The 17,320-nt window shown below is 52.6% G+C and overlaps 3 protein-coding genes across 3 annotated transcripts; 2 read left to right on the plus strand and 1 right to left on the minus strand.

The window, feature by feature from the left end:
• Positions 1-146: 146 nt before the first annotated feature.
• Positions 147-10,935, plus strand: CSUI_003456 (uncharacterized protein). The gene is made up of 7 exons (XM_068063654.1): positions 147-1,183; positions 1,576-3,277; positions 3,629-4,083; positions 4,512-5,492; positions 5,795-5,950; positions 6,389-7,207; positions 8,231-10,935. Exons 2-7 carry the CDS (start codon positions 1,621-1,623, stop codon positions 8,324-8,326), a joined length of 4,164 nt encoding a protein of 1,387 aa, XP_067924372.1. The 5' UTR covers positions 147-1,183; positions 1,576-1,620; the 3' UTR covers positions 8,327-10,935.
• Positions 10,936-11,270: 335 nt separating this feature from the next.
• CSUI_003457 (bt1 family protein) lies at positions 11,271-13,722 on the plus strand. Its single transcript, XM_068063655.1, has 2 exons — positions 11,271-12,060; positions 12,460-13,722. Exons 1-2 carry the CDS (start codon positions 11,434-11,436, stop codon positions 13,570-13,572), a joined length of 1,740 nt encoding a protein of 579 aa, XP_067924373.1. The 5' UTR covers positions 11,271-11,433; the 3' UTR covers positions 13,573-13,722.
• Positions 13,723-14,174: 452 nt separating this feature from the next.
• Positions 14,175-16,959, minus strand: CSUI_003458 (uncharacterized protein; the record flags this gene model as incomplete). The annotated part of the gene is made up of 6 exons (XM_068063656.1): positions 14,175-15,195; positions 15,333-15,750; positions 15,846-16,057; positions 16,315-16,380; positions 16,482-16,655; positions 16,869-16,959. Coding segments are annotated over 6 exons (1,767 nt in total), but the record flags the coding sequence as incomplete, so codon positions are not given.
• Positions 16,960-17,320: the final 361 nt, after the last annotated feature.

The following is a 17,320-nucleotide window of genomic DNA, read 5'->3' on the forward strand; positions in this document are numbered from 1 at the left end:
GCTGGCTGTCGAGAAGCGCGCATGCATCCCAGGACGCATCATTTATTTCCTCATGTGTATATACGCATGCTACAGCTGACTCAACATGAGGGTGAAAAAGGAGAATCGATCGCTAGACCAACTGGAAGAACAAGTAACTCCCTGAATGTGTCTCGATCTCCCAAGACAACCTTCATTTGAGTCAAAACATCAAAAGAGCTGAGTCGCCTCAACCATTTGCGATCAAGTCGTCTCTCCCTTCTTCGCCTCGTTTCTCTTTTCTCCGTCTTCTCGAGTTTTCCGGGTATGGTGTATGTACACCTAATCTATTCAATCCGTGTTTGTTCTATTGACATTTCAACTGATCTCTCGGTTAGACTTCTTCCTTTTTTTTCCTCCGTACTTGGTAGTTACCTCTCTCTGCACGAGTCTCCTTACCAGACCCAATCTATCCATTTGTATCCATGTCTACAAAGACGTCTCCATCTACGCTTCATGTGCATCTGGAGACAAGCATCTCCAACTGCAGTCTTTTCTTTTTTCCTACCTACATAGACCACAAAGGCAAAGGAAAAGGAGCAGGTGGGAGAGGTGGATGGCCTGGGTTCAAAGAGGCAGCGAGTAGTACTTACAGCTGTACATACACACCGCTGTCTGCTTTCTATGTTCCCTCTTTTCTCCGAGCTTCTTCTTCTCTTCGTTTTCTTTCTCCAGGCAGGCGAGCAGACGCCTCAATTTTCCGTGTTGAATGATGGATTTCCAGATGGATCTTGAAAGGAGACTTAGTGTCCGTTGAAGAGGCGAAGCAGCTTCTCCAGACCTTCTGGGATGTCTAGGGAAACATATCTTAGAGCAAACCTCTCTGGTTCTTTTGAAGTGCTCTCCTCTTTCCCAAGTGGAAATCCGTCTGTTTGTAGATATTCTATTCTTACTGTAAACTTCTTATCTACCCGTCTTTCGGTTTTTCTGACACCTTAGGTATCTTTCTTTCTTCTTTGAGATGCTATCGTGAGTTGTTTTGTTTTTCCTTTGACTGACAGCATCCGCACCAGCATCCATCCTCTTCTTTTTGTCTAGCTACGTTTCTTTGTCAAAGGACCGTCGGAGAACGGCTCTCTTTCTATGGGCTCTCCTCCTGTTCCTTTTGTTTCGCGCCTCCTCAGAGCGGAAGGGAGACGCGCCCATCTTTACTATTCGTTTAGTTGTAAGTTTCATCATGAGAATGATGTTGAGAGGCTTGAGATCATCTGGAGAGGGGGGGATGGCAATGTACCACCTGAAGAGACTTGAAGATGGAGTTCAAGAGAAATCGCATGCACTTGTTACTTCAGGCAATACAAGACCAGCCTTTGACATCTCGGGTTTGGCGGATCGTGTCATCTCTTCATGAAAGAGGCGTCAACTACGGAAAGAGCAACTTTCGTACATACAAAGACACAAACCTGTCAAAACTTTACTTATGATAAAGTCTTCTTCTTTCAAGTGCTCTTTCTCTTCGTTGAAAAGAAGAGAGCTATGGAAACACTACACTCTCGTCCCGTACGTAGAGACGCCTCATCATAATTTCTTCTTTCCTTCTTTGAGATTGTTGTTCAGACTTCTCATCAGCATCTTACTCAGCAGAATAGCTATAGAGCGAAGATGGATCTCGCTATCAACCCTTATCTACCCGGGGATGACCTTAGCGACGTGGGAGAGAAGAACTTTTCTTCCTCTTCTTCTCAGGCGTCTACTTCTTCATGTCCTTGGCTACAAAGTATGAAGAATGCTTCTGTCCCCTCTGCCCTCGCTCTTTCCTTCGTCACGCACAGGAAAGGGAGAACCCTTGGTTCTACTAGGAAGTCTCCTATTGATCATAATAGTTTTCTTTACTTCACTTCGCCACTTTCATCTTTATCGAGAAGATCATCTCGCGTCTTTCGTGAGTTAGCCGTGGTCCAGGGTGGAGATGGTTCAGCTTCTACTTCTCCCGGTACTTCTTCATTTCTTTGCGTTTGCTCGGTAAGGAAAGGACTACCGACCCGTTCACTTGCTTACCATCTTTCTTCACGCCGTCAAATAGCAGGACCGATTCATTCTTTTCGTCTGTCTTCTACCTTTCGAAAGCTCTCGAGTCCTTCTCGTCCATGTTTCATCTCTTCCTTATCTTTTCTGACTTTTCCTTCTTCCTTGTTCTCTACTAATAGTCTTTCTTTCACGCCAACATCATCTCTTTCTTCTTCGCTTCTCTCCTTGAACTCATCGTCGAGTCGATTCTACGGAGGTTCTATCTCTCCAGACAAGTCTCAGCTGAATGATATTTCACATCCTCATCTCTCTTCGAATGCTTTTCTCTGCTCTCAAGGTAAGGGCACTCTTCCTCTCTTCTCTTCTCTTCTCAGAATACCGAAGGCTACTGTTCAATCGCTAGAGGGCAACGAGGCAGCCTGTCTTCTCCGTGAAGTTGCTCTACAGAAGGCTGCGCTTCTTCCTTCAAGTTTCTCTTCTGCTACTTCTACGTTGGCTTCTCTATCTTTCGATGATACGTCAGCACGGAGAGAAGGAATGGAATCAGAGGAGGAAAAGACGATGATACGCCTTTCCCAAGCACTTCTTCTGAGATGTTATCTCGACTGCCAGAGTCTCAAGGCGGAAGCAATTGTATCTATTCTAGAATCGGTACTGTTGCTTCGGGCGTGTTCATCAAAGTTACTTGTAGCCTTAGCGATCGAAATCCACACGCGACTATTGAAAGTCGCAAGTGAAGAGCAGCTGGCGGTTATTCTTAGCACATACAGCTTCTCATATCCGGTGTCGGCGCTCTCTTCTGGGTTTGAGCGCAATCAGAGACGTCCGCCTGAGACTGTGGAAAACATGCTTCAAGCACTTTGTGATGAACTAGCAAGAAGGCTGGTATCAGACGGAGGGAGAGTGCCTCTTTCACACTCACACAAAAGGAACTACCTGGATGGTGCCGGAGAGGAGGTCACCGATAGCCCACCTCATCAAGAAAATGAGATGAAAGTAGTCTTGGACACCTCTCAGGAGAGAACAATGTTGAGAGAAGAATGCCTCTCCACTAAGACTGTAGCTTATGCAGGCAGAGGCCTTGTGGAAAAGGTTTCAAGAGACGGTCTTGTTACGGCGATCTCAGCTCTAGCCCGACTGAGCCTGCGAACGCAGGAAGCGAAGAATCTCCTGAAAGCGCTCCAGCAAGCATTATGTACTTCGTTCAACGCATTAGCGCAGGAGACGAGAACGGGAGGGACATATCAGCCACAGCTGCAAGAGAGGAAGGGACAGCAGAGCCGACAGGAAGGTGAGAGACAGAGCTCTGATCCCGCAAGGAGGCTTTATGGACTTTGCAGGTGCGGGACATCTACACCCCAGACACATTCCGGTGTGGTCAAGTAAAGAGGTGCATTTCCACATTGTTCGCGGACCGGCATGCATTCATACTTGATCCATAGGTACCATATTGCACGGGGACGAAAACGACAGCTCGGTTCCCCGCATGAGCGTGTTAGAAGCGGATGTTAGGCTGCGCCCGCTGGATAGGTGGCTCGCGTTCGTGACCGCTGGTGGCTTTTGCAAGGGTGGAGAGTGGCGTAGGGGAGGAAATGAGGAGAGTTCTTGGTGAGGGTACTTCTGTGTCTCCTTGCTTTTGTAGTTTGGCATGCTCTTTACTCGCTCACGTGTTGCTGTCTTTCCTTACGTGAGGACTACCTTCTCTTCGTAGGCCAAGTGCACGAAGCGGAAGAATCATCTGCGTTGCTCGTGTTAGAGCAGTGCGGGACCTTGGCGGCCGCACTTAGCTCCCTCCGGGGAGGAACTGAAAGCCTCGTCACTCTACTGGCAGCAGAGTCTGCACGCGCAGTACGAGGGCTGAGCGGAGCACTCTTGACAGGGGAAAAGGCTGAAGGAGCTTCTTTATCATCGAGGATTTCTCTTCTCGAAACTTGTTCCCCCGCTCGTCGTTCTTCCTCCTGGTCTGACGTCCTGAGTACCTCGCAGTCAGGCTGCCCTCCCCCCTTGGTAGAAGCGAATGACACGGCAGTAGGGAGAGCCGCCCGAACAGCATCCAGGGCCTCTCAGGCAATTTTCAAGCTCTGCGCGGATACAGGAGTAAGTATTTAACGTGGACGGACGTCGGCGAAGTGTCAAACAAAAACAGGAAAGCGAGGAAAAAGAAGGGAAGCCAGGGACGTAGGCACGGCTGCAGGAGTGCACACCGGGGCATACGCAGTAACGCACTCGCACGGTCGCGTAATCATGTGGAGTTTGTATTTCGCGAAGAGCCCAAAGAGAAACCACTGCAGAACAGATTTTTCAGTCAGATGGGGTGGGGACGTAGATGGCTTGCTGTGAGAGAATCCCGAGCTGCCGAAACGCGACCGAATATCGATGTGGAGCCTCCCCAGCTTGGCTGTGCTAGCCTTCTGGATACCGGGGGGGTGAACTCAGAAGTAGATGTGTCCAAGCGCAGACTTCAGGAGGTCCAGACTGACCACTTGACAGGTCTCTGTACTTCTTGTCTCCGTGTGTCCTTCCAGCAAAACGGTCGCGAGCTTCGTCAGGCGCTATGGCAGCTCGAGCAGTCAACTGGAATCTTTCTGCAGCTGCCGACAGATGAGCTGCTACGCTTCAATGCTGCGTTTCACGAGGAGGCGGCCAGTAAACTGATTCGTGATTATTCTGGTTTGGGGCGTGGTTGTTACCACCACCGAGGAGAGGAGGTGAAAAGAGTTGCGGACGTCACGGACAAGAGTGGTCCCATCTTGTCCGATCAAGATACTGGCGGAGCTCAGAATCTTATTGGTACAAGCCATCAGGTTGCTTCTCCTTTGTCGTCACCTTTTTCCGCCGCTCCCTGTAGTCCGGGGGTTGACAACTTATGTCCCTCGTTCTTATTCTCTCTGCGGTACCTCCCTGAACTTGCAGTTGCGGAGGACACCGCGTTCGACTCTCTCTCACCCCGACTAAATTTGTTGCTTCTGTTCACTCTTTGTAAGCTGTCACAAGGACTCCGAAGCATTGGAAAGATGACCGCGAGTTGGGGTACCACAGACCTAGCAAGCGGCTTTAGCGCGGAGCCGACAAACACGAATCTACGCGGAAAAATGAGGCAGTTCGGATTCTCAGGATTGACTCCACCGGGTAATCCCTCCGAAGTCGGTTGTTTCGATGGACCTCTCTGGGAGCGCTTGCCTTCTGCAGCGCGGAGGGCGTGTGTACGAGAGAGCTCACAAGGACAGAAGGATCCCAGCACAGACGAAGAGACGCTCGGAGAGAACCCTGAACCAACCGAGCAACGTGCGACGCGTCACTTCCGTAATGCAGAGGAGACTTCGGTGAAGGCATCTCTGGCGGGCCAAGCCTCCGAAACAGGAAGGGGGTCAGCCCAAACTGTGGAGGATAGACTACAGGCATTTGCCGAAGCCCTCGCGCGATCCTGCGTCTCCCGGGCCGTGGACTGCACTATATCCGACATTATGCTTGGACTAATAGCTGTTGCTCGGCTGGAAGTAAAAGAGGTAATCGCGTTGCCGTGGTGGGGCTGTGTTGTGTGCACTTGCGAAACAAACAGTCGCGCATCAGATATGACCTCTTCCATCCCCAGCTGCCGGCGTAGCCCCTTTGTGAGTGGCAGGTGCCAGCCGTTCGGTACAACGGGCGTTGGAAGCTCGCTCGCTTTCTTCTCCCGAGGAGCCTCGCCGGAGTGTTCTTCCTAAACGGAGAGCTCACTCATGCAGACCCTCTCTCAGCCACAGCAGGCGGTTGCTACGATGACCGTAATGACATCTTTCAGTTCTCTCTGTGGGGTGCGGGCCTGCAGCGCACGCTACCATTTTCGGAGCAGCCATGGAGACAGACACCATCTTTTCGATTTCTAGCCGAAACCTTTGTAAGGGCTCTGAATCGCCGGACAAATTCGGGAGGAGTGGCAAAAGCAATCAAGGGAAGACACAGAGTTATGCTTTCAAGAACTCTGGTGAGCGTACTAACCTACACTGAAGGGAATCTAGGTTGGCTCTTAGGGGCTGACTGCTTGGGACCCATTTAGCTCAGGCAGGATGGGTGGCCTGTACCGTATTCCAGGGGATGTGTGTGAGAGATCCAGCGTGATATTCTTCTTGCGAGAATACCGAAAGACTGTCCAATGCTTCGTAGACTCGTTTCTTCTGTTGAAGGTTTTGGATCGCATTACACATGAAGAATTGAGCATTGCTAAGAGCAAAACCCTATTTCCCTGGACAGGCTCGTGTTTCTGGAGTCATGGCGCTGCTGCGGCTCCCCTTTGGATGCCACACCGTTGTCTTGCGGACCATATGGTCCGCAAGACAACGCATTTCTTTCTGGTTAGTCAGTAGGCAAAATCCGGTCAGCAGATCTTCTTTTCTGCCGACGTTTTGTCTATCATTTTTCTCAGGTGGACCTCGGACTTACGAAGCAGGTACCTGCCGAAGTGTTTACACGTGAGGCAAGTCCCGGTGAAAGCTGGGATTGCGACCGTGTGGATAGCCCGGAAGCAACTTTCCAAGGAGACAGCAGCGACCCGCTCTACGGGCAAAGTGAAGAGGACAGTCAAGTCAGCAGGCGTGCAAAGCTTAGCATGGAACAATCATATGGTGGAACCGAAGGTGTTCGGAAGAAGGTGCAAAGGGGTCTAGCCTTCTTGGATCGAACTTGGTTTCTTGACGACGAAGCTGACCTTGGGAACGGGAATTCCTCTCCAGCTACTCGAGGCCGAGGCGCTCCAGCCAGACTACGCAGATCCGGTGGGCACTTCTCCAGCAGCACCGACAAGCACGACGACGCAGACTGGGAAGCCTTTGCAACGGCTAGGCCTCTTGTCATTGATAAGGTGCAAGAGGCGCGCATTCTCGGTCTCGTTCAGGATTCCATCAAACCCGGGAGAGGCGACAGCAAAGGTGAACGCCTTCACCGAGCTTCTTCCAGTTTAGCTAGCCTCAGAAGTGCGGACAAAGGGGACGGTTGCCAAGCTGCTTCCGACATTGATCTGCCTCTGGCTTCATTTTCTCCGTCCTCTTCGCTTCTGTTCGATCGGAGACGTGGAGAATATTTTCCTGAGGGAGGCGAGTCAGTGTCGGTGGGCGGGGAACCAAAAGATGCTGCCTCCCAGAAAGGAGCGGCCACTCACGCGACGGCTTCAGATCGCCGCGACGCGCCTATCGGCAACGGGTACGAGCCTGAGGTTTTGGTCTGGGTGGTTTCTATGCAGTACATTGTGAGTCTGCCCTGGGAACAGATGGCATTCTTCGGCGCAAGATTGTTTAAAATATGCCACTGTGCGTGACGGTGAAATGCAACTGCCCTCCGATGGGACGCCGCTGTCCAACTCTGCACGTCGTTGGAACTTGTAATCGCCACCGGGACGGAAATAAACCTGACTGACTTGGTCATCTCCGCAGCCAATCTGAGCCGTCGGTCACCGGAGGGTGTGTGGGCACTGTTTTTCGAAGTTCTTTTGTTTTCTTGGCCACCCATGGGCTTCATCTGAATTGAGCACGAGTTGTTTTGCACTCAGAGAGCCACGCTAGGTGGTGGAAGAATGAACATCTGACCGAAATGACGGCAGCTAGGGCCACCGTCGAGACTTGTTAACCGACTGGCGTAGGTGATCTTGAAGTTCAGGTCTCCCAGGTTGCACGGATGGCTTGGAAGAAAACGAGTGTTTGTTCATACTTTAGCAGCGCCGGATTGTTTTCCGAGTGGAAGCTCAGAGCCCTCCAGTGCGAGGAACACGAGAGAAGACACAGCCTTTTCAGTAAATGAAAGCTTGAGTCAGATCGCAGCGGAGAAAGTGTGACAGGTTTCCAGTCACATGAATCGGCGTCGTGTGATTTCTCTTCGCAACTCGTGTCCGCAGGTACATCGTAGACGCGGTCGGCACGACACGGGAGTGGTGGGAAGTCGATGGTGATTGCTCTTCAGGAGCAAACAGGCGGTCTCGGAATTCGTGAGTATTGCAGGGTTGGGGAGCCTATCGTTGTCTTCCAGTGTTGCCTGTTCTGAACATCACAGCTTCTGCTAGAAAACACGAAGGTCAAGTGGGCGATGGTACCCCGAGTGCCGCTGCCTTATCGCCCGCGTTCGGTTCGCACACTGCCTGAATGAGCCCGGTCGTCGCCCTCTTTCCCCCCCGCCGAAAGTTTCCGAGGCACATCTTAGACAGATCAGTACTGAGGAGGACGGCACATGGTCAATCAAAGGCTTCTCTCGCTGTGCCGTGTATTCCCTGTTCTTTCAGCAAGAAGAACGGGAAGGAGAGGAAAGCGAAGCAGGCTCCAGCTTCAAGCAAGCAACGTGGGTCAAGCTGCGAGAGGCTGTCCAAGCACAAGTGTAGGATCCGACAGGAAGAAGACAGACGAGACAAAGCTGCCCACTTTGTGAGAGCGTAACAAAAACAAGCGGTGCCCGAGACAAGGAACTGCAGGCGTGTTCGATTCTCTTGTCCGACAAGGCCTGTAACAACCCCCCACTGGAGACGGCATGATCCCGCAAGACGCGCGGCCACTGGCGGTCGGGGCCGCCGGTGGCCGCGCGTTGCGCGCGTCTCCTGTTGCTGCACTCGTCCTAACAAGTTAGGATCGGAATTTCGGCAGCGAGTTCGGAGGTCTGACCTCTTCACGTACTCCCGTTTCTGTGCTGGTGTTAGTGCACTGAGGGGATGTCGGTGTGGGTCATGGCTGGACCTCCCCTGGCCATCAATATTCAGGTATTGAACACGTGCCCCACCCCTCGGTTTAGACAGGACAGTTCAGTTCTCCAACACAAAGGTAAACCTAGCTCGCAGTATTCAGTTGGTGAGGTGGCCACGTCTGCACAGGCAACGTCTGTGGGTCTCTCACGGCCGAGGCACCGCCAAGATCTCGCCTCGCTGTTGGTAGATCACGAACACACCATCAGGCTTTCTGCCTCGGGTAAGTGAGGAATTCCGCTGAAGTTGAGTCATGCCAGACAGCATCGGACTTCTTTAGTTCAAGTTTTGTCTGCTCCTCCTGTACAAGGTTTAGAAAAAAGCATTCCTCTGTTCGCGTAGTCTGTGTTGGTCAGTAAGACGGTATTTCATTCAGCGGCATTGCTTCCATCCTCCCCCTGAAAAGAAGAGTCACTCCGGTTGAATTTCCTGGCCAACCGGCTTGGTGACGAGAAACAATGCACCGGCATAACCCCTGCATTCCGCCAACCAAGAGTCACCCTACTGCATGCCACGAGGTGAGAGCGACTTTTTGCGAAGGACAGATGGCTGCCCTAGGCCTTTCATGGTTGTGTAAGGCCGGGGTAGACAGTGCCCCCCAGGAGCTTCAGCAAGACTGGCGGCTTCATGTGCAACCGGTCAACTCCTCGCCTTCTCTATCTAACAGTCAAGACCAGCGGAGGTGCCGTGTTTCACTTGTTATACCTTGCACTTCTAGTCTGGAGAAAGGCTTCTTTTTGTTCGGTGTCACTGGGGGACAGGCACACCGATCGTCGAGAAAAAAAGAATTGCCGTACCGCGCTGAATTCGCCGCCCTCCCCTGACGGCGTATCGTCACCAACATAGCCAGGAGGCCAACAATAGCCTGTCGTTTTCGTGGATAGCTGAATGCTTTGTTTCTGTTAAGTTACCGGCTGCGCAACTGGAGGCCCTTCAAAGAACAAAGGCACCACTGCATTTCAAAAAGTGGACCACCTACCTAAAAGGACTCGCCTGGAAGTCTCGGATGCCACGGCTGAAACGGTATATCGTGCATTTGTTGGGCACCAAACTGAGTCTCACGACAAGAGCTTTGTACGAGGGACTCCGCACAACGGTACGGCGGGGGTCCTTTGTGGTAGCTGGCCTGGTACTGAGGGAGCTAATTGTCAAATGTGTGCTTCCCAGCCGGCGGTGGGCTGACGCGGTACTACAGAATAGCCCTCGCATTTGATGTGCGAGCCCAAGGTTGTGAGATCCTCCGAAAAAATATATGGAGGTCCGGGAATGACAGAATCCGGTACATCTGGTCTTCGGTGGCTCATGCCAGACCCGACGGTGCTCTACCTTTCAGCCATCCACAGCTACAAAGCGGTTTCGACCGCAGTGGCCATGTGTGACGACCGCGGTGTCAGGGAGGCGGGAGATTCCATCTGTCCGCGAAAGGGAGATTTTCGCAAAGCATTTGTGAGTAGTCTCGATGGCCACTCTCGCGGGACTCTGCTCCAGTTGGAGATTCTACTGCAGAAAAGCTTGCTTACCCAACTGACTTTGAGCCAGATGGGGATCCCTGGGGAGCGAGACGCTCACCGGCCGTGCCTGCCGTGTACCAGCGTGAGCACCGCTGCCGCGAAGTTTGCGCCAAACAAGTTTTTCCTCGGCCTGTCTTCGTAGCGCAGATCGCCTCCTGAGAGGAGCCAGCACGGCCGCCGAAACAGGAACGTTGCCAAGTCACGAAGTAGCATCCTCCGGTTGGCACGCCGCCGAGCAATTAGTAGGATCGAGCGTGCATCTCTGCTGTACCATAGTGCTGTGGTTGTGCCGCGGGGACAACCCTCCGGACCTACAATGCGATCTGCCACTTGACAAAATGACTTGTATCTTCTGGAGTCTGCACACGTGTGTACGCATACGGCTGACGTGTGAAAATCATTTCTCCATCTAATCAGGTGCTGTTTTTGGTGGCGCGTTCAGTCCGTCAGCCACCTCGCTCGAATCTGCCGTACACCGAACAGGTTAACTGGTGGGCAGTAGGGATGCCGCGACCGCTGCCGCCGTGTAAGCAATTTCGACGTTCTCACCGTGCCTGGCGCTGCCTGCTGAAGGTCCGACGAAAGCTTCAGCCCTCTCACGCAGGCGCTTGACACAACTTGGACATCCGTCAGCCGGCCAGCCACTCCACGGTTATACACGATGGCTATGATCGCGAACGCCGCCGACGCCCAAGAAGGCCATCTCGATGCGACTACCTTGCATGCAATATGCCCCGTTGGGAAGTACGTGTCGTGTTGTACAAGCTGTACAGGGATAGGTTAGCCGAGCGATACATCCGTGGGTCCGGCCGTCGTCAGAGGATATCTCAGGCAGAACTCTGTGGACAAAGAGAGAGCCACACTAAGAGATAGAAAGACTGATCTGCAGAGGTAGTGTATGCGAAGCGAAAGATGAGGCAGCCCGTAGGTGACCAAGCTACACCCTTTCGGCATACAGAGGTGTATCTTCACATGACTAGTTTTCCAGGACCGTCGGTCGGGTCCCGCGTGTAGCAGGCCTACCAGACTTTCCTTAAGCACCTAAGTTACCTGTGTCCTGCGCGGCTCTTCCTGTGCAGCGATGACCACTGTTCCTTGCCACAGGTTGCTGATGCTTCAAACAAAAGATCTTCCAAGCCATCCCAGGTTGCGAAAGGTCTGGCTACCTCGGTGTTCCGCTGTCTGATTAAAGACCCATGGAACTACATCCGGTCGACAAGACGTGACTTTGGTGGGGGGCTGATGTTGATGCTGGCGTCCAATTACCTCTTCGTCAAGGGCATGGCGTATAATCTGACCCTTAGTGCCTCCGCTCCTATCTTTCGAGAGATGCTTCACCTCCCGGCGGAAAAGCACAACGTCGCCTCCGCCATCTACATGATCCCCTGGAGCATGAAGGGGTTTCTCGGCACTGTGAGCGATGTCTTCGCACCGCTTGGGTACCACAAGCGGCCCTTCATGGTCGCTTCCGCGCTGCTTGGGGTAGTGGGCGCGGTTCTCTTATCGACGTACGCTTCCAACATCGGGTTCTGCATTGCCGTTTTCTCCTTTCTCATGATCATGATACAAGCGTCATTCAATGACCTTCTCTGCGAGGGGGCATATACGAGAAGGATGGCAGAAAAGCCCGAAACTGGCGCAGCTCTAACGTCTTACGTCTGGCTTTGCTCCTGTGTAGGTAGCTTGTTAGCAGCTGTTTGGGTCGGACCTATCATCGACTACGTGTCTTTCCGGGTGGTGCTGCTTCCCTTCTTACTCTTGACGGCACAGCAGCTTTTCGTCACCGCTTGGCCATGGCCCTTCAAGAGTTGGAGAACCCATCCCGGTCTGCTGCGTGAACAATATATCCCAAAAGGCTCCAGGGTAATGGTAAGGATACGATATCTTGAGTGACGAAATCAAGCACAGTACACTACGATAGAGTTCAATTTGTAGGCCTTGTCTTAACGATGGTTAGCGATCGGCTTTAGATCGGGCAACCTTTAGGAACATCGTCCACGGCAAACGATGCCGGCCCTCCCTGCATCGCAACCTCGAAGCCACGCAAACCATAATCACACTAGATCTTTACTTTTTACTGAGGTTCTCTGCCACTGACCTCAAGTCCCGCCATTTCACGACTCTTTGCAAACCGGAGACGGCAGCGAAAGTCATCTACGATACTTTACTGATGCTAGATGAGTTTTGCGCTTTCTTTGTCCTAGCCTCGAACAGCCTTGAAGAAGAACTGGCAGAGCCAATCCCCATCACCGTTGTCTTTGCCCGCAGCACCAGAAGTTCTTGCAGCATCGGAGGCTTTTTATCTGCGCCATCGTGCTGAGTCTTCTAGCCCTCGGTTCTGCTGTGGCGGGGCTCTTCAACGACCAACGGCAGATCCTCGGTTTCTCGTATGCACTCTTCGCTGGTTTCGCCATGGTCGGGATGCTATGGTTTACCCTGCCTACGCTCCTGTTCAAGCCAATTTTATATCTGTTCCTGAGCCGGTTCCTGATGCCCAATATCGGTTCCCAAGTGACGTATTGGCTTCGCAGTGGCTCGGAGTGTGTGGAAGACGGCCCCAACTTCAGCTGGACGTTTCTCCTCACCCTGACGTCCACTTTGCAGTCGATTTTTGGGTTTATCGGGGTCACCTTATTTCAGAAGTACGTAAGCAAGTGGACCTTTCGAAAAGCATTCTGGATCACTTCCTTACTGACTTGCCTCACATCGCTATTCGACGTCGCCATGATCTATCGGTGGAATATCAAGTACCTGGGCATTCCCGACAAAGTCTGGTACTTCTGCAGTGCTGCGATTATTGAAGAGGTTATCAGTATGTGGGCATTCATGCCTTCGTGCGTTCTTATCTCTCGCCTGTGCCCGCGGCAAGTCGAGAGCACCATGTACGCTGTTGTGGCCGGGGTGAATAACTTCGGGAGTTCTTTGGCGAAGTACATGGGAAACTTCCTGTGCGTTTTTCTCCTGGGGATAAAGACGCTGAAGGACGAGAGTGGACCCTGCAACTTTGATAATCTGGGACTGGCGGTGATTATCGCTTCTGGAGTCTTTCCCCTACTTCCTCTTGCACTCACTTTCTTTCTTGTTCCCAACGTGGGCATGGACGTGCACTTCGGCGATGGCTGCACATCCCAAGCACCTCATGGGACTATCGCAGGATCTCTTTCAGAAGAAGAAATGCAAGACATCGCGGACGAACTTGGCGAGGTTCCCGGAAAGCCAACAGGAATTGCTGTCGGGAATCCCTTTCCACAAAGAGCGTCGACAGACATACTCCTCTTCAGTGCAGAGGAGCAACCAGCAACACCGCCAGAGACTCATCTCAGCCGGATGCAAACGAGGGCTTCAAGTGAAGCGGGCGACCAGCGGGGAAACCAGCAATGAGGCCGGTTTCCCTGTCCTGGCGAGAGTCGTGCGCTCGCCTGTACGGTGTCCTGATACTGTCAGCGAAAAAAAAGTGAAGTTCAGTAGCCCGCTACCGTCGCGTGGGGTTCATCGGCCTTTGACTCCATATCGAATACAGGTCCAAGTGTTAATGACAGGTTTCAATGTTGAGTAACAGTAATTCGTTGTAACTGAGATCCCATTAGACGTCGCTTGGCGGGGGTTCCCGGACTAGCTGTGTCAGCTACTCTCAGGCACGGAGCAACATAGAAACCGATGCGACTGTCACTACGGACGCAGGTATAGGGCCACCCTACTTGAGTGCTGCGCTCAAGGTCGAGCGCGCGAGTATCGCAGCACTGACGGTTCAAACGTAGGCGCCACGGATCCCGCTGGCGTCCCAGCCGGATGCACGCGTTGCCACACCTTCACAAGACATTCTTTGTGCACGAGCGCTCGCGCGGAGTCTATCTGCTCTAGCTGAGACCGTTTAGTATTGTCTCTTTGGACAGCACAAAGAACACTCTCCCGCACCCTCTAGGCTACAGGCAGCGACATCAGAAAGTGCGCCCGCACTTTACAGTCAGTAGAAGCGTGCGAGTGGTGTAGATTGTTTTGCTTTTTTCTGAAAGGGTTTCTCGAAAATGGGACCAGCCATGACACGGATGTCTAGCAGCCACGCTGTATCCTCCTCTAGAACGGATACACAGATCCTTTAGTTTGTGAGGCCGAGGAGTTTGTCATCCAAGGACGAGCAAGGCGGCGGGAATACTTGCAAATTCCCTCCCGCACCGCCGAGGCGAGCAAAGACTTCGGACTACCAACTTTCTTCCTCCGCCTCAGAACTCGATTGCTTAGCGAGAAGTGGTTGTTTGTCTTCTGCGTCTTCTTCCTCCTCTTCTTCCTCCACGCGTCCTGCTCCGGCAGCGCCACTCCGAAGGGGCGGGAGAAGGTTCATGTCTTTCAGTGAAAGAACGACGGCACCTAAGCACATTGCCGCCCCAACAATTATGAAAGCTATTGGCAAAGCTGCGGGTCCTGCTGACAGGCCACTTATTCCGACCATGAGAGTGACGAGACCGATAATCCCAACCACAGCTCGTTTCTCTCCCGCGGTCCAGTCGCTTTGGACCAGAGAGATTCGGCGGACCACAGCCTGCCTTGCAGAACCGACTACCATCGAGTTGGAAAAGGAACGTGTTTCGTTGGCTCCCTGTCGCAGCACTAGTCGTTCTATAGACGTTCTCGGATCTGGGGACGCGTCGTAAAAGCTTGAAACGGCCGTTGTTTGAGGAGAGATTCGCGCATTTGGTTCCCGACGGAGTAGATCTTTAACAGAGCCTCGGACCATCTGGCCGATAACTCTCGCCACCCCTTCCCGTCCAGAGGCCATGAATACTTCCGCCTCTTTTTTCAGTCCATAATGCAAAGCGAGCGCAAACCGCTGAACCGGCTGCAAGCCCACCTGCTTCCCCTTCTTTTGAACTCTTCCCCTTAGGTGCACGCCGGGAAGCATTTTCTCCACCAGCCCACGCGCAACTTTCATGAGCAGTTTCCGCAGCCACCTCCATTTTCCGAGGAAATCGATCAGCGCACCAAACGGCAAATGCCTGATCGAGTCACCTGGACAGTGTCACAACGCACGGGAGAAGGCGGGGTTTGTCTCACTGAGGATGACCTCAAAGAAGTCGCGCCATCGGCACAGAGATTTTCGCCTGTCGAGACTCCTCCCGCAGTCGGGCCTGGTTACGAAAACTTACCGAACAAAAAGTCGTTGGCAGCTTGGCGCTGTACTTTCTCTGCAAGCCGAGTAAAGCCTCTGGCTTCCGCAAGAAGCCCTTCTGCTGCAGTGGCAGCTTCGTGGCTGCCTTTCAAGAGCTGCTGATTCACAACTGTCTTCCACTGTACGTATCGGGATAGAAGATCGCAGTTGGTATTCTCGGTCCCTGTAGGTGAGCAGATCGTTGTTTTCGTCATTGCTTTGATCAGATGGGACCAGGCAACGATCATAATGTCTTGTGCCTTAACTTTCGTGTTCCTACCGGCGACGGCAACTACGACTTTCTTCTTTCGCTGCTTGGTACACATTTTCTCCGTCATGAGGGAGAGAAGCGCCAGTAAGAGGGGATCAACGTGGGGGGCGCTCCTGAGGTCTGCAAGGTAGTAGGTCCTCAGGGTCTGAACAAATGGAGGTCCGTTTACCACACAGAGCAGGGCCTCAGGAGAGCTGGAGTTCATGTCATCACGTTCATTCATTGTGGGGGGGAACTCACAGCGAAGAGAACCTTGCGTCGTGCTTCGGGTAGGCGACGTGGATTCTTCTTCGTAACTATGTCTCTCACTCTCCGCATTGCGTGAACCGAAAGACTAGATGCGTCCCCCATTAGGCTTGCGAAGTAGGGCGACACGGAATCGTCTTCGCTTTGCAGTAAGTGGGCAGGAACTTCGGGGAGACTGATCTGTCGGGCCGCGTAGAGGACAGTGTCTGCAACACCACGGGGAGGCAAACCGGCGCGCGCCAACCAGCATGACTCAGTCAGCTGTCGCGTCTTCCAGATGAATCTGTCTGATGGCCTCAGCGAAGGACCAAACCGAGTGACGCAAAAGAATGTGTGTGTGTGTCTCGAAAAGACTGCCCCAGCCATTGCAGCTTGTGCATACCGCGAGTGACTGTAAACACTACCGCACGGGAGATGTACCCCTCGCCTCCGCCGCAGCTGTCGGCCGGGTTCTGGTGCTCACCTCCTTCTTGTGTCAACTGCGTTAGCGCAGACTGGGTCAGAGGAAGCACCAACTCCTTCAAGCACTCTATGGTACAAGAACACAAACGACAACTCAACTATGTAGGCGAGAGAAGACCGACGAAAAAAAAGACCCCCAAGCGTTCGATAGTGTCTGTAGAAGTTCACCTGGGACCTCTTTTTTGCACTCATGCCCCAGAGCAACCAAGCGAGTCAGTAGCCACCGAGACAAACGCTGGCACAGGCCTCCGAGCGCTGTGCCCTTGTGAATCTTCCGGCAGAACTGCAGCACATGCTTCTGCGGTTTTTCGTCACGAGGTAGTGACAGACAGTTGAGAATGCCTGAGAAAAAAGTAATGCCCCAATTAGTTCGTATGGTCGCAGGAGAGAATTAGACACACAGGCAATAACTGAGAAGCAAACATAACTGACAATTCTTCTGAGCTAAAAGCATTTGAACAGCTGCGCGACTTGCTCTTCAGCAACAGCAGTCGGCTGCAGTTCTTAGCAGTCGTGTACAGTTGTGGCACTCGTCTCGAGTTTGTACAGACTCACTCAGGTCCAAGCCTGCCGCCGTCTGAACTTGAGATTCAATAGCATCTTTGACCTGGGCGTCCTTAGCGAGGTTCTCATTAGAAAATACCTGTCGTGCCTTCTTCAGTAGACCAACAAGGTGTTCTTTCTGTAGGCCGAGTATCAGTAACACAGAGGACTAATAGAGACTGCACGGACAGCCGTGGGAAGTAAAACTGTAGAGTCAACGTACAATTTTGCCTCCTCCGAGTTCAGAAAAGGACACAGCTTGCAAGCGCCGGCCTCCGTCGGCAACCGCCGAAGCGGGGTCTGAAGGTGCAATACCTTTGAGAAGTGATGCATTGTTGGCGAGCCCAGTTCCTGCGACACGACACGGCCAGCAGCACTTCCAACCAGATTCTCCCTCGTTGCCCGAACCTTGTCACTCCCCGAAGGCGCCTAGCTGCTAGACGAAGCCCCCTCACTGACAATAC

The sequence above is a fragment of the Cystoisospora suis genome (assembly GCF_002600585.1).
Source record: "Cystoisospora suis strain Wien I chromosome Unknown contig_1543, whole genome shotgun sequence".
Taxonomy (NCBI): domain Eukaryota; phylum Apicomplexa; class Conoidasida; order Eucoccidiorida; family Sarcocystidae; genus Cystoisospora; species Cystoisospora suis.

Coding starts and splice junctions, on each gene's coding strand:
- CSUI_003456 (XM_068063654.1), top strand. CDS start 1,621: ATGGATCTCGCTATCAACCCTTATCTACCCGGGGATGACCTTAGCGAC. Junction 5,493..5,794: donor CTCGGCTGGAAGTAAAAGAG/GTAATCGCGTTG, acceptor GCGGGCCTGCAG/CGCACGCTACCATTTTCGGA. Junction 7,208..8,230: donor TGGTTTCTATGCAGTACATT/GTGAGTCTGCCC, acceptor CTGTTCTTTCAG/CAAGAAGAACGGGAAGGAGA.
- CSUI_003457 (XM_068063655.1), top strand. CDS start 11,434: ATGTTGATGCTGGCGTCCAATTACCTCTTCGTCAAGGGCATGGCGTAT. Junction 12,061..12,459: donor CAAAAGGCTCCAGGGTAATG/GTAAGGATACGA, acceptor CTTTGCCCGCAG/CACCAGAAGTTCTTGCAGCA.